Consider the following 20,599-nt stretch of genomic DNA (forward strand, 5'->3'; position numbering starts at 1 on the left):
TGACCTTTGTTCCCCAGTTGGCTGACCCTTGTATACCCTCCCAACCTTTGTTCCCCAGTTGGCTAACCCTTGTGTACCCTCCCGACCTTTGTTCTTTAGTTGGCTGACCCTTATGTACCCTCCCGAACTTTGTTCTCCAGTTGGCTGACCCGTGTATACCCTCCCAACCTTTGTTCTCCAGTTGGCTGACCCGTGTATACCCTCCCAACCTTTGTTCTCCAGTTGGCTGACCCTTGTATACCCTCCCGACCTTTGTTCTCCAGTTGGCTGACCATTGTATACCCTTCCGACCTTTTTTTCTTTAGTTGGCTGACCCTTGTGTACCCTCCCGACCTTTGTTCTCCAGTTGGCTGACCTTTTGTGTACCCTCCCGACCTTTGTTCTCCAGTTGGCTGACCCTTGTGTACCCTCCCTACCTTTGTTCCCCAGTTGCCTAACCCTTGTGTACCCTCCCGACCTTTGTTCTCCAGTTGGCTGACCATTGTATACCCTTCCAACCTTTGTTCTCCAGTTGGCTGACCCTTGTGTACCCTCCCTACCTTTGTTCCCCAGTTGCCTAACCCTTGTGTACCCTCCCGACCTTTGTTCTCCAGTTGGCTGACCCCTGTATACCCTCCCGACCTTTGTTCTCCAGTTGGCTAACCCTTGTGTACCCTCTCGACCTTTGTTCTCCAGTTGGCTGACCCTTGTGTACCCTCCCGACCTTTGTTCTCCCATTGGCTGACCCTTGTGTACCGTCCTGACCTTTGTTCTCCAGTTGGCTGACCCTTGTGTACCCTCTCGACCTTTGTTCTACAGTTGGCTGACCCTTGTGTACCCTCCCAACCTTTGTTCTACAGTTGGCTGACCCTTGTGTACCCTCCCAACCTTTGTTCTCCAGTTGGCTGACCCTTGTGTGCCCTCTTGACCTTTGTTCTCCAGTTGGCTGACCTTTGTATACCCTCCCGACCTTTGTTCTCCAGTTGGCTGACCCCTGTATACCCTCCCGACCTTTGTACTCCAGTTGGCTGACCCTTGTGTACCCTCCTGACCTTTGTTCTCCAGTTGGCTAACCCTTGTGTACCCTCTCGACCTTTGTTCTCCAGTTGGCTGACCCTTGTGTACTCTCCCGACCTTTTCTCCAGTTGGCTGACCCTTGTGTACCCTCCCGACCTTTGTTCTCCAGTTGGCTGACCCTTGTGTACCCTCCCGACCTTTGTTCTACAGTTGGCTGACTCTTGTGTACCCTCCCGACCTTTGTTCTCCAGTTGGCTGACCCTTGTGTACCCTCCTGACCTTTGTTCTCCAGTTGGCTAACCCTTGTGTACCCTCTCGACCTTTGTTCTCCAGTTGGCTGACCCTTGTGTACTCTCCTGACCTTTTCTCCAGTTGGCTGACCCTTGTGTACCCTCCCAACCTTTGTTCTCCAGTTGGCTGACCCTTGTGTACCCTCCCGACCTTTGTTCTCCAGTTGGCTAACCCTTGTGTACCCTCTCGACCTTTGTTCTCCAGTTGGCTGACCCTTGTGTACTCTCCTGACCTTTTCTCCAGTTGGCTGACCCTTGTGTACCCTCCCGACCTTTGTTCTCCAGTTGGCTGACCCGTGTATACCTTCCCGACCTTTGTTCTCCAGTTGGCTGACCATTGTATACCCTTCCAACCTTTGTTCTCCAGTTGGCTGACCCTTGTGTACCCTCCCGACCTTTGTTCTCCAGTTGGCTGACCCTTGTGTACCCTCCCAACCGTTGTTCTCCAGTTGGCTGACCCTTGCGTACCCTCCCAACCTTTGTTCTCCAGTTGGCTGACCCTTGTGTACCCTTCTGACCTTTGTTCTCGCTGTGATGGGAAGAAAGAGACGAGAATATACAGTGCACAAAGGGAGGGGGTGTGGGGGAGGGGTTCTGGGTTATTCTAGACACATTCTTTTCCTGATATTGTTTCAGATTGATAAATTCCTGAAGTGTTAATGGAATAATTTCTCTAATGCTCTCTAATCAATACTGTTTGTTTTTCATAGAGGCCGCTGATATCCCGGTTGCCAAGGCCCAGACCACAGCCAACAAAGGTGATTGCAGTGGAATTCTTCAATCCTACCAAAAACTACCACTTTGTATGACACTTGCTGTTAAATTAATACAATTAGAATAGGATATATGGTGCATGACATGCCATACTGTATATAGGATATAAAAGGTACACGTCATGCCATATATAGGATATAAAAAGTACATGACATGTCATATAATGGGATATATGGTACATGACATGTCGTATAATGGGATATATGGTACATGACATGTCATATAATGGGATATATGGTACATGACATGTCGTATAATGGGATATATGGTACATGACATGTCGTATAATGAGATATATGGTACGTCATATAATGGGGTACATGACATGTCGTATAATGGGATATATGGTACATGACATGTCATATAATGGGATATATGGTACATGACATTTCATATAATGCGATATATGGTACATGACATGTCGTATAATGGGATATATGGTACATGACATGTCATATAATGGGGTACATGACATGTCGTATAATGGGATATATGGTACATGACATGTCGTATAATGGGATATATGGTACATGACATGTCGTATAATGGGATATATGATAGATGACATGTCGTATAATGGGATATATGGTACATGACATGTCGTATAATGGGATATATGGTACATGACATGTCGTATAATGAGATATATGGTACATGACATGTCGTATAATGGGATATATGGTACATGACATGTCGTATAATGGGATATATGGTACATGACATTTCATATAATGGGATATATGGTACATGACATTTCGTATAATGGGATATATGGTTCATGACATGTCGTATAATGGGATATATGGTACATGACATGTCGTATAATGGGATATATGGTTCATGACATGTCGTATAATGGGATATATGGTACATGACATGTCGTATAATGGGATATATGGTACATGACATTTCGTATAATGCGATATATGGTACATAACATTTCATATAATGGGATATATGGTACATGACATTTCGTATAATGGGATATATGGTACATGACATGTCGTATAATGGGATATATGGTACATGACATTTCATATAATGGGATATATGGTACATGACATGTCATATAATAAGATATATGGTACATGACATGTCGTATAATGGGATATATGGTACATGACATGTCGTATAATGGGATATATGGTACATGACATGTCGTATAATGGGATATATGGTACATGACATTTCGTATAATGGGATATATGGTACATGACGTGTCGTATAATGGGATTTATGGTAGGTGACATGTCATATAATGGGGTACATGACATGTCATATGATGGGATATATGGTACATGACATGTCGTATAATGGGATATATGGTACATGACATGTCATATAATGGGATATATGGTACATTACATTTCGTATAATGGGATATATGGTACATGACATTTCATATAATGGGATATATGGTACATGACATTTCGTATAATAAGATATATGGTACATGACATGTCGTATAATGGGATATATGGTACATGACATGTCGTATAATGGGATATATGGTACATGACATGTCATATAATGGGATATATGGTACATGACATGTCGTATAATGGGATATATGGTACATGACATGTCGTATAATGGGATATATGGTACATGACATGTCGTATAATGGGATATATGGTACATGACATGTCGTATAATGGGATATATGGTACATGACATTTCGTATAATGGGATATATGGTACATGACATTTCGTATAATGGGATATATGGTACATGACATTTCGTATAATGGGATATATGGTACATGACATTTCATATAATGCGATATATGGTACATGACATGTCGTATAATGGGATATATGGTACATGACATTTCATATAATGCGATATATGGTACATGACATGTCATATAATGGGATATATGGTACATGACATGTCGTATAATGGGATATATGGTACATGACATGTCGTATAATGGGATATATGGTACATGACATGTCGTATAATGGGATATATGGTACATGACATGTCGTATAATGGGATATATGGTACATGACGTGTCGTATAATGGGATTTATGGTAGGTGACATGTCATATAATGGGGTACATGACATGTCATATGATGGGATATATGGTACATGACATGTCGTATAATGGGATATATGGTACATTACATTTCGTATAATGGGATATATGGTACATGACATTTCATATAATGGGATATATGGTACATGACATTTCGTATAATAAGATATATGGTACATGACATGTCGTATAATGGGATATATGGTACATGACATGTCGTATAATGGGATATATGGTACATGACATGTCGTATAATGGGATATATGGTACATGACATGTCGTATAATGGGATATATGGTACATGACATGTCGTATAATGGGATATATGGTACATGACATTTCGTATAATGGGATATATGGTACATGACATTTCGTATAATGGGATATATGGTACATGACATTTCATATAATGCGATATATGGTACATGACATGTCGTATAATGCGATATATGGTACATGACATGTCGTATAATGGGATATATGGTACATGACATGTCGTATAATGGGATATATGGTACATGACATGTCGTATAATGGGATATATGGTACATGACATGTCGTATAATGGGATATATGGTACATGACATGTCGTATAATGGGATATATGGTACATGACATGTCATATAATGAGATATATGGTACATGACATGTTGTATATAGGATATAAAAGGTATATGTCATGTCATATACTGTATGATTATACAGCTCCCCCATACCCTATGCAAATGACTATATAGCACCCCTTATATATCTTGCATATGACTATACTGTAGAGCACCCCCCCATAACCCCGACTTATGACTATACAGCACCCACATATTTCTGGCATACGCCTACACATTGCCCCACCCCCTATACCCCTGCTTGCTTATAAAAATGAAGCCCGAACTCTTCAATGTTATTGATAAGAACATTCCTCTCTTCTAGCCTTTCAGACAGACCCCTGTCTCTGTCCAGCCGAATCCCCAAGATCCTCCTATATCTCCCCTTCCAAACATGACAGCAAAGGCAGCTCCACCTTCTCTAGATACGAATGAAGAGGAGGAAGAACAGCCCTTGGAGACCCCAACTGTTGTCCCGGAGATCCCCCCATTCATCCTCCAGTTCCAAGACACAAGCTGGTTCTCCAGGATCTTCTCTGACATACAGGTGATGTGTAGGGAGATTGCAGGTATGACTTGGGAGAGGCCTTCTTTGGTCCATTCTGTATCCTGTGCTATCATAAAGACAATGTTGGATATCATGGAATTTTCAGTGGACATTTGGCCATAATATTTAGAATAGGACAGATCCCTCGTGAAAGTCAGGAAGAGCCACAGCAGCCTAGAAGACTCAATCTGGGCCGTGCATGAAGAGGTACCTACCTTATCCATGTCGGAGCACTTGGCTGTGCCTGAAATGGCTAATGATTGGCTTTAAGTCAGACTCTCCGTAATGGTACTGTACAGTGGGGGGGAAATAATGATTTGATAAGTTTGCCCACTTACAAAGAAATGAAGGGTCTATAATAGTCATCATAGGCGTATTTTATATGATAAAGATTATTAACCAAAAATCCAGAAAAAAACACACAATACAAATGTTATAAATGGAGTTGCAGTTCAGTGAGTAAAATAAGTATTTTATCCCCAAGCAAAACATGACTTAGTAGTTGGTGGAGAAACCCTTGTTGGTGATCACAGAGGTCAGACGTTTCTTGTAGTTGGTGACCAGGTCTACACACAGAGGGGGACCCTGTCCCTGAGGAGGGGGACCTGTACATGTGTCTTCCTGAGGAGGGGGACCTGTACATGTGTCTTCCTGAGGAGGGAGACCTGTACATGTGTCTTCCTGAGGAGGAGGACCTGTACATGTGTCTTCCTGAGGAGGGGGACCTGTACATGTGTCTTCCTGAGGAGGGGGACCTGTACATGTGTCTTCCTGAGGAGGGAGACCTGTACATGTGTCTTCCTGAGGAGGAGGACCTGTACATGTGTCTTCCTGAGGAGGGGGACCTGTACATGTGTCTTCCTGAGGAGGAGGACCTGTCCATGTGTCTTCCTGAGGAGGGGGACCTGTACATGTGTCTTCCTGAGGAGGGGGACCTGTACATGTGTCTTCCTGAGGAGGGGGACCTGTACATGTGTCTTCCTGAGGAGGAGGACCTGTACATGTGTCTTCCTGAGGAGGAGGACCTGTACATGTGTCTTCCTGAGGAGGGGGACCTGTACATGTGTCTTCCTGAGGAGGGGGACCTGTACATGTGTCTTCCTGAGGAGGGAGACCTGTACATGTGTCTTCCTGAGGAGGAGGACCTGTACATGTGTCTTCCTGAGGAGGGGGACCTGTACATGTGTCTTCCTGAGGAGGAGGACCTGTCCATGTGTCTTCCTGAGGAGGGGGACCTGTACATGTGTCTTCCTGAGGAGGGGGACCTGTACATGTGTCTTCCTGAGGAGGGGGACCTGTACATGTGTCTTCCTGAGGAGGGGGACCTGTACATGTGTCTTCCTGAGGAGGGGGACCTGTACATGTGTCTTCCTGAGGAGGGGGACCTGTACATGTGTCTTCCTGAGGAGGGGGACCTGTACATGTGTCTTCCTGAGGAGGGGGACCTGTACATGTGTCTTCCTGAGGAGGGGGACCTGTACATGTGTCTTCCTGAGGAGGGGGACCTGTACATGTGTCTTCCTGAGGAGGGGGACCTGTACATGTGTCTTCCTGAGGAGGGGGACCTGTACATGTGTCTTCCTGAGGAGGGGGACCTGTACATGTGTCTTCCTGAGGAGGGGGACCTTGCGGGGGCTGCAGGATTTCAGTCCATGGCGGCGTATGGTGTTACCAATGGTTTGTTTGGTGACCAGGTTTACACACATCTCAGGATGGATTTTTGTCCTCTCTCCTTTACAGATCTTCTCTAAATCCTTAAGGTTTCTTGGCTGCCTCTTGGCAACTAGAAGTTTCAGCTCCTCCATACATTTTCTATAGGATTAAGGTCTGGAGACTGGCTAGGACACTCCATGACCATGGTGATGTGCTTCTTCTTGAGCCCCTCCTTTGTTGCCTTGGCGGTATGTTTTGGGTCATTGTCACGCTGGAAGACCATCCATGAGCCATCTTCAGTGTTCTGGCTGAGGAATGAAGGTTCTCACCCAAGATCTTAAAATGCATGACCCCTCAATGCAGCAAATTCAACCTGTACCTTTAGCAGAGAAACAGCACCAAATCATCATGTTCCCACCTCTGTGTGTGACTGTAGGGATGGTGTTCATGTTTCCACCTCCGTGTGTGACTGTAGGGATGGTGGTCTTAGGGTCATAGTCAGCACTTTTCTTCCTTTAAACACGGTGAGTCGAGTTAATACCAAAGAGCTCAGTTTTGGTCTCCTCTGACCACAGAGTATTCTTCCAATCCTTCTCTGAATCATTTAGATGTTCATTGGCAAACTTCAGACACACCTGTCTATGTGTCTTCCTGAGGAGGAGGACCTGTACACGTGTCTTCCTGAGGAGGGGGACCTGTCCATGTGTCTTCCTGAGGAGGAGGACCTGTCCATGTGTCTTCCTGAGGAGGAGGACCTGTCCATGTGTCTTCCTGAGGAGGAGGACCTGTACATGTGTCTTCCTGAGGAGGAGGACCTGTACATGTGTCTTCCTGAGGAGGGGGACCTGTACATGTGTCTTCCTGAGGAGGGGGACCTGTACATGTGTCTTCCTGAGGAGGGGGACCTGTACATGTGTCTCCCTGAGGAGGGGGACCTGTACATGTGTCTTCCTGAGGAGGGGGACCTGTCCATGTGTCTTCCTGAGGAGGGGGACCTGTCCATGTGTCTTCCTGAGGAGGGGGACCTGTCCATGTGTCTTCCTGAGGAGGGGGACCTGTACATGTGTCTTCCTGAGGAGGGGGACCTGTACATGTGTCTTCCTGAGGAGGGGGACCTGTACATGTGTCTTCCTGAGGAGGGGGACCTGTACATGTGTCTTCCTGAGGAGGGGGACCTGTACATGTGTCTTCCTGAGGAGGGGGACCTGTACATGTGTCTTCCTGAGGAGGAGAACCTGTACATGTGTCTTCCTGAGGAGGGGGACCTGTACATGTGTCTTCCTGAGGAGGGAGACCTGTACATGTGTCTTCCTGAGGTGGGGGACCTGTACATGTGTCTTCCTGAGGAGGGGGACCTGTACATGTGTCTTCCTGAGGAGGGGGACCTGTACATGTGTCTTCCTGAGGAGGGGGACCTGTACATGTGTCTTCCTGAGGAGGGGGACCTGTACATGTGTCTTCCTGAGGAGGGGGACCTGTACATGTGTCTTCCTGAGGAGGGGGACCTGTCCATGTGTCTTCCTGAGGAGGAGGACCTGTACATGTGTCTTCCTGAGGAGGGGGACCTGTACATGTGTCTTCCTGAGGAGGGGGACCTGTACATGTGTCTTCCTGAGGAGGGGGACCTGTACATGTGTCTTCCTGAGGAGGGGGACCTGTCCATGTGTCTTCCTGAGGAGGGGGACCTGTACATGTGTCTTCCTGAGGAGGAGGACCTGTACATGTGTCTTCCTGAGGAGGGGGACCTGTACATGTGTCTTCCTGAGGAGGGGGACCTGTACATGTGTCTTCCTGAGGAGGGGGACCTGTCCATGTGTCTTCCTGAGGAGGGGGACCTGTACATGTGTCTTCCTGAGGAGGAGGACCTGTACATGTGTCTTCCTGAGGAGGGGGACCTGTACATGTGTCTTCCTGAGGAGGGGGACCTGTACATGTGTCTTCCTGAGGAGGGGGACCTGTCCATGTGTCTTCCTGAGGAGGGGGACCTGTACATGTGTCTTCCTGAGGAGGGGGACCTGTACATGTGTCTTCCTGAGGAGGGGGACCTGTACATGTGTCTTCCTGAGGAGGGGGACCTGTCCATGTGTCTTCCTGAGGAGGGGGACCTGTACATGTGTCTTCCTGAGGAGGGGGACCTGTACATGTGTCTTCCTGAGGAGGGGGACCTGTACATGTGTCTTCCTGAGGAGGGGGACCTGTACATGTGTCTTCCTGAGGAGGGGGACCTGTCCATGTGTCTTCCTGAGGAGGGGGACCTGTACATGTGTCTTCCTGAGGAGGAGGACCTGTACATGTGTCTTCCTGAGGAGGGGGACCTGTACATGTGTCTTCCTGAGGAGGGGGACCTGTACATGTGTCTTCCTGAGGAGGGGGACCTGTCCATGTGTCTTCCTGAGGAGGGGGACCTGTACATGTGTCTTCCTGAGGAGGGGGACCTGTACATGTGTCTTCCTGAGGAGGGGGACCTGTCCATGTGTCTTCCTGAGGAGGAGGACCTGTACATGTGTCTTCCTGAGGAGGGGGGCCTTGCGGGGGCTGCAGGATTACAGTCCATGGCGGCGTATGGTGTTACCAATGGTTTGTTTGGTGACAAGCCAAAAAGGACCACTTCTCATATACAATCTCAACGGACGCAAACCAACCACGGGAACTGTTTAAACTGGTTAATCAATCAATGAATCCGGTGTGCCTAGAACCCCCAGAAAGCGAATCCCAGGATTACTGTGACAAACTGTCGGATTTTTTCATCGATAAAGTCAAAACCATCAGGGAAACAATTTGTCAGAAGAAAACATCCGACCTCAGCCAGCAAATACATAAAGAGGATGTCCGCACCAACATACCGCAACCGCCAAAATTTTCACTATCCCCAATTACCGTAGACACCGCAAAAAACATCATTAATAAACTGCGTGACAGTACCTCACCTATTGACATCATCCCCACAAAACTACTGAAAGAATGCTCTGACATCGTGGCTCCAACCATAACCCACCTCATAAACCGATCATTCCACGAAGGGATTGTTCCCAGCGTCCTCAAACAAGGCATCGTCAAACCTCTACTCAAGAAACCAAATCTGGACCCTCAGGATCCCAACAACCGTAGGCCAATTACAAGCCTCAACACCATTTCTAAGATCATAGAGAAAGCTGTAGTACATCAGCTACAACTTCACCTGGATACTCACAAACTCCTGGACCCGCTGCAATCAGGCTTCCGCCCGGGTCATGGAACAGAAACAGCTCTCCTCAAGATTTGGGATGACGCCCTCGAAGCGGCAGATGACGGAGAGCCGTGTCTCCTCGTACTGCTAGACCTAAGTGCAGCGTTTGATACAGTAGATCACAATACTCTACTCGTCCGCCTCACAGAAGTAGCCGGAAGTCCAAGACATAGATCTTCATTGGTTCGCGTCCTTCCTAGGAAATCGGTCACAGACAGTGAAACTAGGAAAATTCCTCTCCGAAACTCGGGCAGTCACCTGCGGAGTCCCTCAAGGCTCTCCGTTGTCACCCGTTCTCTTCAACATTTACATTCGCCCACTCCTTCAAATCATCAGATCCTCAGATCTCTGCTTCCACTCTTACGCTGACGACACGCAACTTTATTTCCGGATCAATGGAAAAAAAGATCACCAACAACAACTTGAAAACTGCCTCAAATCAATAGAGGACTGGATGACCACCAACTCCCTCCAGCTGAACCAATCAAAGACAGAGCTTCTTATCTTACACCCAAATCATAAGCCCGCAACCAAAACCTCCTGGTCTCCACCAACCGTCTTTGGGCAGACTATCTCCCCAAAGACCAAAGCGAAGAGTCTCGGGGTTATTTTAGACGCACAAATGTCAATGGATGCGCAAATAGGATCTGTAGTCAGTGGATCTCACCATCTGCTGCGCATGCTTCGCAGACTCATCCCTTTTATCCCAAAGAATGACAAAGCAGTGGTAGTTGGAACAATCATTAATTCACGACTGGACTACGCAAACTCGCTTTACATAGGATTACCACAATATCAACTTGCGCGATTACAACTGATCCAAAACACGTCGGCAAGGCTGATAACAGGAAAAAAACCCTGGGAATCCATCTCTCCTTTACTGAGGAGCTTACATTGGCTAACTGTAAAAAATCTGATCACGTTCAAGACCCTTTGCCTCACCCACAAATGCGTGCATAGAGAAGCACCGCAATACCTAATGGAGAAAATAAATCATTACACACCAAACCGCAGTCTTCCATCAGCCAACAAAAACCTCCTCCTCGTGCCCAAAGCCCGGTATAAATCCAAGGGGGATCGGAGATTCGCTGTCCAAGGGCCTCGGCTATGGAATGCTCTACCAATCAACATCCGCCTGGAAGAAAATCACCTGGCTTTTAGGAAAAAACTCAAGACCTTCCTCTTTTAGCAGATGATCAAAGCTCGCCACAGCGCCTAGAGGCGATTCAGTTCGCATTGTGCGCTATACAAGTATTTCATTCATTCATTCACATTGGTCCCAACTACCTTGAGATCCTTCACAAGCTCCTCCCGTGTAGTTCTGAGCGGATCCCTCACTTTTCTCATGACCATCCTCACCCCATGAAGTGAAATCTTGCATGGAGCTTCAGACCAATGGTTATTTTGTATTTTTTCCGTTTGCAAATAATCGCTCCAACAGTTGTCCCCTTCACTTCATGCTTCTTGCTGATGGTCTTGTAGTCCATTTCAGCCTTGTGCAGGTCTCCAATCTTGTCCCTGAAGTCCTCTGACAGCTATTTGGTCTTCCCCATGATTGTGAGGATTGGATGGAAGAGATTCTGTGGACAGGCATGGACAGGGCAAATACTTATTTTACTCACTGAACTGCAATTCCATTTATAAGATTTGTATCGTGTGATTTTTCTGGATTTTTGTTTGATATTCTGTCTCATCATATAAAATACACCTCTGATACAAACAGGGCTGGACTGGGACAAAAATTTGGCCCTGGACTTCATCCAAACCAGCCCACTTTAATTTTGCAAACACACACAAAAACAGTATATAAACTATACGCATAAAAAATAATTATTAATCAATTACCGTGACCAGTGACAATAAATTATTAATCAATTACCGTGACCAGTGACAATAAATTATTAATCAATTACCGTGGACAGTGATATTAAATTATTAATCAATTACCATGGACAGTGGCAGTACATTTACCCCTCCCCCCACCATGCTGCATATTACAGATATCACAGACATGCAACCTGCAGTTGATTATCTTATTTAGTGCTTACTTGATGACACTGGTGAGGGGATGGATTTCTTTGTCCCTGGACCCTGACCCTGTCTGTGCTGCTGTCTGGAGTGGAGTCCTGGAGCTGTGGAGCAATGTTCTCATTCCTCGTTCCTCCTCGGCGGCACTTTCTCTTTACTCCCAGGCCAGGCAGCTAAGCTCGGGCTCCTCCCATATCCCCGGGCCGCCTCCGCCCTCCGGCCGTGTGTGACATCACGGCGCTGGGACAAGGAGGCTGCCAGTAAGGTTAGGGGAGTGAGTGGCAGCGTCACCAGGGGGTGGTACTTGTGTGCCGGCCCAGGTGCTGTAGCGGAGCCAGGGCCGCGGCCGCCGACGGCGCTGGGACAAGGAGGCTGCCAGTAAGGTTAGGGGAGTGAGTGGCAGCGTCACCAGGGGGTGGTACTTGTGTGCCGGCCCAGGTGCTGTAGCGGAGCCAGGGCCGCGGCCGCTGACGGCGCTGGGACAAGGAGGCTGCCAGTAAGGTTAGGGGAGTGAGTGGCAGCGTCACCAGGGGGTGGTACTTGTGTCCCGGCCCAGGTGCTGTAGCGGAGCCAGGGCCGCGGCCGCCGACGGCGCTGGGACAAGGAGGCTGCCAGTAAGGTTAGGGGAGTGAGTGGCAGCATCACCAGGGGGTGGTACTTGTGTGCCGGCCCAGGTTCTGTAGCGGAGCCACGGCCGCGGCCGCCGCCAGCGTTAAAAATAAAAAACAATATAACTCAAACTGACAACCAGCCCAGTGGCCCACTGAGCCAATCGGCCCACCGGGAATCTCCCGGTAGTCCCGATGGCCAGTACAGGCCTGGATACAAATGATAAACCCTTCATTTCTATGTAAGTGGACAAACTTACACAATCTGCAGGGGAGCCAATCATTATTTTCCCCTCTGTATATGGGAATACAGCTACCTCCTGATGGCACAGAAGGCTCTGTAAGCCTCGTCTTTCAGAATCTCGGTGACTGGCTTCATATTCCCTGGCCAGTTTGATTCTAAGCCAAGGTTGACATATCCGAGTTTAGTGGGTATTCCCAAGTTTTACGACATGCCTCTGTGATGGAACCATCCAAGCGCCCAGCTTGGGTGCTTCCGTCATGATATAGCTTCCTCCAGTCTGGACTCAGGAACCGGGTATTATAGCCGAGCACCCAAGATCTAGACGACACTAGCTTAGGTGGAAACTGGCACTCCCTTAATTGTAAGCTCACACGGAATTTATATACCAAAAAAAAATCAGATAAAATCTTGATCACGTTATCCTTGCAATTCGCACATCTAAGGAACAGCCAACATAAACAGGATTCGAATCCTCATCTAGCAACTAATAGCTGACAGTGATCTAATTCACATGAACTAATTAACAACTAGTCACTTAAACAAGCCTAGATGCCCAGACCGCCTGGAAACAAGCCCACACCCCTAGATACACAAAGAACATTACACATTATTAGAAACACATAACAAGGTAAAGTGGTCACAATATTATTCACATCTCTAAGGGATGAGCAGACAGAAACACTAGGTGACTCGATTAACAATGGGTATGCAAACCTAGGAGCTACACAATGGGGCAAAGACACACAAAACACCTTAAACAGACTATAGCAGGAGACGCCAGTGTCGGGAGACGCCAGTGTCGGGAGACGCCAATGTCGGGAGATGCCAGTGTCGGGAGACGCCAGTGTCAAGAGACGCCAATGTCGGCCGCCGCCAGCGTTAAAAATAAAAAACACAATATAACTCAAACTGACAACCAGCCCAGTGGCCCACTGAGCCAACCGGCCCACTGGGAATCTCCCGGTAGCCCCGATGGCCAGTACAGGCCTGGATACAAATGATAGACCCTTCATTTCTATGTAAGTGGACAAACTTACACAATCTGCAGGGGAGCCAATCATTATTTTCCCCTCTGTATATGGGAATACAGCTACCTCCTGATGGCACAGAAGGCTCTGTAAGCCTCGTCTTTCAGAATCTCGGTGACTGGCTTCATATTCCCTGGCCAGTTTGATTCTAAGCCAAGGTTGACATATCCGAGTTTAGTGGGTATTCCCAAGTTTTACGACATGCCTCTGTGATGGAACCATCCAAGCGCCCAGCTTGGGTGCTTCCGTCAAGATATAGCTTCCTCCAGTCTGGACTCAGGAACCGGGTATTATAGCTGAGCACCCAAGATCTAGACGACACTAGCTTAGGTGGAAACTGGCACTCCCTTAATTGTAAGCTCACACGGAATTTATATACCAAACAAAATCAGATAAAAGCTTGATCACGTTATCCTTGCAATTGGCACATCTAAGGAACAGCCAACATAAACAGGATTCTAATCCTCATCTAGCAACTAATAGCTGACAGTGATCTAATTCACATGAACTAATTAACAACTAGTCACTTAAACAAGCCTAGATGCCCAGACCGCCTGGAAACAAGCCCACACCCCTAGATACACAAAGAACATTACACATTATTAGAAACACATAACAAGGTAAAGTGGTCACAATATTATTCACATCTCTAAGGGATGATCAGACAGAAACACTAGGTGACTCGATTAACAATGGGTATGCAAACCTAGGAGCTACACAATGGGGCAAAGACACACAAAACACCTTAAACAGACTATAGCAGGAGACGCCAGTGTCGGGAGACGACAGTGTCGGGAGACGCCAATGTCGGCAGACACCAGTGTCAGGAGGCGCTGGAATTAGGACACTCTGGTATCAGGAGACTCCGGTATCAGGAGACGGCAGTATCAGGAGATGCCAGTATCAGGGGAAGCCAGTATGGGGAGGAGACTCCAGTATCGGAAGATGCCGGTGTCAGGAGATGCCGGTATCGGGAGACCCCGGTATCGGGAGACCCCAGTATCGGGAGACTCTGGTATCGGGAGACTCTGGTATCGGGAGACTCTGGTATCGGGAGACTCTGGTATCGGGAGACGGCAGTATCGGGAGACTCTGGTATCGGGAGATGGCAGTATCAGGGAAGCCAGTATCAGGAGGAGACTCCAGTATCGGGAGACGCCAGTGTCGGGAGACGCCAATGTCGGCAGACACCAGTGTCAGGAGGCGCTGGAATTAGGACACTCTGGTATCAGGAGACTCCGGTATCAGGAGACGGCAGTATCAGGAGATGCCAGTATCAGGGGAAGCCAGTATCGGGAGGAGACTCCAGTATCGGAAGATGCCGGTGTCAGGAGACGCCGGTATTGGGAGACCCCGGTATCGGGAGACTCCGGTATCGGGAGATGCCAGTATCAGAAGATGCCAGTATCAGGGGAAGCCAGTATCGGGAGACCCCGGTATCGGGAGACTCCGGTATCGGGAGATGCCAGTATCAGAAGATGCCAGTATCAGGGGAAGCCAGTATCGGGAGACTCCGGTATCGGGAGATGCCAGTATCAGGAGATGCCAGTATCAGGGGAAGCCAGTATCGGGAGGAGACCCCGGTATCGGGAGACCCCAGTATCGGGTTGTTTTGGGCTGATTATATTAACATCTGCTCTGAGTCTCGCAGTCTAAAGCAGTCATTTCTCTTTACTATATCTTTATCTGCCCCCTTTTCTCTCTCTTCCTCCCTCTCTCCTCTGATTTAGACGCATTGCTTTGAGGAGCTCCTCTTTGCACAGCTTCATAGTCTGTTTTTTACATTGTCCTGTCCTGTATACACGCTCTGTGACATTCTCACTCACTTTTCTATTGTTATTTCTACTCTGACCAGTTTAGTCATTACTTTACTTCTAATTACCCCTGTCCTATCATTCAGCCAATCTGGCCCCTCGCTGTCTGCCCTCATTGTCTCCTCCCTCTCTTCTATGTCTCCCTCTGTTTTACCTTCTTCTCTCTCTCCCCCTCCCCCTTTCACCTTCTCTGTATCTCACTTTCTTATATAATTGTATGTCTCCTTATCTGTCATTCCCGTACCGTAATTTCCTGTCCTGGGTGTATCTCTTCTTCCCCCGGCACCCTTTGCATTGTACTGATGTTAGTCCGCTTACTCTCCCCCCTCCCCTCCCTGTCCTGGGTGTATCTCTTCTTCCCCGGCACCCTTTGCATTGTACTGATGTTAGTCCGCTTACTCTCCCCCCTCCCCTCCCTGTCCTGGGTGTATCTTTTCTTCCCCGGCACCCTTTGCATTGTACTGATGTTAGTTCACTGACTCTCCCCTCCCCCCCCCCTCTGTCCTGGGTGTATCTCTCCTTCCCTGGCACCCTTTGCATTGTACTGATGTTAGTCCGTTGACTCCCCCCCCCTTTCCTGGGTGTATCTCTCCTTCCCCGTCACCCTTTGCATTGTACTGATGTTAGTCCGCTGACTCTCTCCCCCCTCTGTCCTGGGTGTATCTCTCCTTTCCCGGCACCCTTTGCATTGTACTGATGTTAGTCCGCTGACTCCCCCCCTCTGTCCTGGGTGTATCTCTCCTTCCCCGGCACCCTTTGCATTGTACTGAGTATAGTCTGCTGACTCTCCCCCCCCCCCCTGTCCTGGGTGTATCTCTCCTTCCCCGGCACCCTTTGCATTGTACTGATGTTAGTCCGCTGACTCTCCCCCCCCCCCCTGTCCTGGGTGTATCTCTCCTTCCCCGGCACCCTTTGCATTGTACTGATGTTAGTCTGCTGACTCCTCCCCCTCTGTCCTGGGTGTATCTCTCCTTCCCCGGCACCCTTTGCATTGTACTGATGTTAGTCTGCTGACTCCTCCCCCTCTGTCCTGGGTGTATCTCTCCTTCCCCGGCACCCTTTGCATTGTACTGATGTTAGTCCGCTGACTCTCCCCCCCCCCCCCTGTCCTGGGTGTATCTCTCTGTGACGGAATGTCCCCCACACTCCGCTTGAGTGCTTCCGTCAGTATAACATTTTCTAAATCCTGGAACACAAGTCCAATGGATCTGGCTATAGGAACCCTCAAGAACCAGACAACACCAGTCTTGAAGTACACCAGGAATATGACCTTTATTTGAGATCTCACACAAAATATATATAGCGGGGTGACTAAAACCTAACCTAATTAGCATGAGCTAATTATCTAATCAACACTGGACTCCTTCATTTAACTGCAGGTTAATTAGCACAAACAACAATAGGTGAAATACTCTTTAGAATCTGTGTCAAGCCAGACTAGACTCCTTTACATTATACAAGACAACAGACGGGTGGCTGGAGGTGATGATATTAGCATCTAAGAGTTTGTGTCCCAATAGTGTGATTTAGTCTATTGCTAACATGGCATTTACATATCCAGTCTGTGTGTCTTGGGGGAGGGGCAGAGACCTGAATCCAAGTAACACCACCTCAGGGGTCCCCAGGCATACAGCTCACAAAGAGCACCGTTCCCCCAAATGCCAGGGCCCATAATCACAAGGCAAGAGGCTCGCATTCAGTCCCCTCCAAGAGCCTCGGTCCCAGCTAGGTCTGTTAAACTCTCCTTCCCCGGCACCCTTTGCATTGTACTGATGTTAGTCCGCTGACTCTCTCCCCCCCTCCTCCTTCCCCGGCACCCTTTGCATTGTACTGATGTTAGTCCGCTGACTCTCTTCCCACCCCTTCTCTGTCCTGGGTGTATCTCTCCTTCCCCGGCACCCTTTGCATTGTACTGATGTTAGTCCGCTGACTCTCCCCCCCCCCTCTCTGTCCTGGGTGTATCTCTCCTTCCCCGTCACCCTTTGCATTGTACTGATGTTAGTCCGCTGACTCTCCCCCCCCCCCCCCTCTGTCCTGGGTATATCTCTCCTTCCCCGGAACCCTTTGCATTGTACTGATGTTAGTCCGCTGACTTTCTCCCCACCCCCTCTCTGTCCTGGGTGTATCTCTCCTTCCCTGACACCCTTTGCATTGTACTGATGTTAGTCTGCTGACTCCCCCCCCCCCCCTCTGTCCAGGGTGTATCTCTCCTTCCCCGGCACCCTTTGCATTGTACTGATGTTAGTCCGCTGACTTTCTCCCCATCCCCTCTCTGTCCTGGGTGTATCTCTCCTTCCCGGCACCCTTTGCATTGTACTGATGTTAGTCCGCTGACTTTCTCCCCATCCCCTCTCTGTCCTGGGTGTATCTCTCCTTCCCCGGCACCCTTTGCATTGTACTGATGTTAGTCCACTGACTCTCCCCCCCCCCCTGTCCTGGGTGTATCTCTCCTTCCCCGGCACCCTTTGCATTGTACTGATGTTAGTCCGCTGACTCTCCCCCCCCCCCCCTGTCCTGGGTGTATCTCTCCTTCCCCGGCACCCTTTGCATTGTACTGATGTTAGTCCGCTGACTCTCTCCCCCCCTCCTCTCTGTCCTGGGTGTATCTCTCCTTCCCCGGCACCCTTTGCATTGTACTGATGTTAGTCCGCTGACTCTCTCCCCCCCTCCTCTCTGTCCAGGGTGTATCTCTCCCTCCCCGGCACCCTTTGCATTGTACTGATGTTAGTCTGCTGACCCCCCCCCCTGTCCTGGGTGTATCTCTCCTTCCATGACACCCTTTGCATTGTACTGATGTTAGTCCGCTGACTCTCTTCCCCCCCCCCCCCCCCCCTCTGTCCTGGGTGTATCTCTCCTTCCCTGACACCCTTTGCATTGTACTGATGTTAGTCCGCTGACTCAGTCAGGTTTTTTTTTTTTATCAGTTCTGACAATTACAAAACCTTTTCATGAATGTTTCTAGAGATGTTTTTTGCCCTCCTGGTTGCAGGTAGAACAAGCAGAATTTGAGGCCCGGCTCCTGCATGGGGTTCTTCATATGGAGCTGCCGATACGGACGGAGTTGCTCCATGCTCTACAGATATTGTATGAACAGGGGAACCTAAGAGACCTAAAAGGCACTTATCATACCCTGATGGGGGCGCTAAACTCGAGGAGGGGCATCAATATGAAGGTAAGAGTCATGCTAATTGCTTTCTATGAATCTTGACACTAAATGAAAAATAATTGCAAAAAGAGCTCTGTTCCTCAGGGGCGGGGCTTTCTTGAAGTCGTTTTAATTTGAACAATGAAACTTTGGAATTTCCTAGCACTATAATAATGTGTATGTGCATCCCGCACCCACCTAACTGTCCCCGAGCCCCCCCATCAAATCATTCTCTGCAGCTATTACCTTTTGTACCACCACCCCCTCCCTTTAGAATGTAAGCTCTACGGGCCGGGGGGCCCTCCTGTACCTTTTGTATTGTACTGTAATTGTGTTGCCCCCCCCTATAAATTGTAAAGCGCTGCGTAAACTGTTGGCGCTATATAAATCGTTAATAATAATAATAATAATAATAATATGTCTGTATGTGTGGGTGTATGTATAGTGTACAGGCAGAGCAAGGAACAGTCAAGTGTGCCCTCCTACCACTAAGAGGAAAGCCTAGTGGAGACACATATGTGTCAGCCCAGGCGAGAAGAGAGAACACATATGTGTCAGCCTAGTGGAGATGAGGGAACACATATGTGTCAGCTCAGGCGAGAAGAGAGAACATGTATGTGTCAGCCTAGTGGAGATGAGGGAACACATATGTGTCAGCTGAAGAGAGAGGAGAGAACACGTATGTGTCAGCCTAGTGGAGATGAGGGAACACATATGTGTCAGCCTAGTGGAGATGAGGGAACACATATGTGTCAGCCCAGGCGAGAAGAGAGAACACGTATGTGTCAGCTGAAGAGACAGGAGAGAACACGTATGTGTCAGCCTAGTGGAGATGAGGGAACACATATGTGTGAGCCCAGGCGAGAAGAGAGAACACGTATGTGTCAGCTGAAGAGAGAGGAGAGAACACCTATATGTCAGCCTAGTGGAGATGAGGGAACACATATGTGTCAGCCCAAGCGAGAAGAGAGAACACGTATGTGTCAGCCTAGTGGAGATGAGGGAACACATATGTGTCAGCCCAGTAGAGAGGAGAGAACATGTATGTGTCAGATGAGGAGAGAGGAGGGAACATGTATGTGTCAGCCGAGGAGAGAACATGTATGTGTCAGTTGGTTAGAGAGGAGGTAACACGTATGTGTCAGCTATGGGGTGGAGGGGGGAATGTATGTGAAGAGGAAATGATTGAACCCTGTCATATGTCCCAGGAGGTGGAAGATCTGGACTTTCTCTGGTTCTGTCTGCATTTCCTCATCCAAATGTCTGGTGGGAGAAGAGAGCTAATATTGGAGCTCCTAGTGACCTGTGTGCAGACACACCCATCACACAGGTAGGTACACGTCTCTCTACAGACACACCCATCACACAGGTAGGTACACCTGTTTCTACAGGCACACCCATCACATAGTTAGGCATGCATCCCTCTGCAGGCTGTCAGGAAGTTTGATGATTAATCAAGTCAGCAATATTAATTATCAGACCTTCCCCTTGTAGACTATGAGAGAACCAGGTCCTGACTATCAGACCTTCCCCTTGTAGACTATGAGACAACCAGGTCCTCACTATCAGACCTTCCCCTTGTAGACTATGAGACAACCAG

The 20,599-nt window shown here is 48.3% G+C and overlaps 2 protein-coding genes across 5 annotated transcripts in view; one reads left to right on the forward strand and one right to left on the reverse strand.

Annotated features, from left to right (window-relative positions):
- LOC143995707 (uncharacterized) overlaps positions 1 to 20,599 on the forward strand; it is a gene marked incomplete at its 5' end in the record, with an annotated part of 102,237 nt that overhangs the window by 46,300 nt on the left and 35,338 nt on the right. The window contains 4 exon segments of the mRNA XM_077490454.1: positions 1,997 to 2,044; positions 5,032 to 5,253; positions 18,844 to 19,026; positions 20,208 to 20,329. Of these exon segments, the coding sequence (XP_077346580.1) occupies positions 1,997 to 2,044; positions 5,032 to 5,253; positions 18,844 to 19,026; positions 20,208 to 20,329 (575 nt within the window).
- The window catches only part of LOC143995708 (uncharacterized), an 83,170-nt gene that overhangs the window by 13,644 nt on the left and 48,927 nt on the right, over positions 1 to 20,599 (reverse strand). Inside the window, exon 4 of one of the 4 annotated variants that reach the window (XR_013277468.1) lies at positions 11,475 to 11,712. The exons of the other annotated variants lie outside the window; for them this stretch is intronic. The gene's annotated coding sequence lies outside the window, so the exon portion shown is untranslated. Of the gene's footprint in view, positions 1 to 11,474; positions 11,713 to 20,599 lie in introns of those variants that run through there. 4 annotated transcript variants of the gene reach the window in all.

This window comes from Lithobates pipiens, unplaced genomic scaffold, assembly GCF_037356315.1.
Source record: "Lithobates pipiens isolate NorthernLeopardFrog02 unplaced genomic scaffold, aLitPip1_a1.2 Scaffold_185, whole genome shotgun sequence".
In the NCBI taxonomy this organism is placed as follows: Eukaryota; Metazoa; Chordata; class Amphibia; order Anura; family Ranidae; genus Lithobates; species Lithobates pipiens.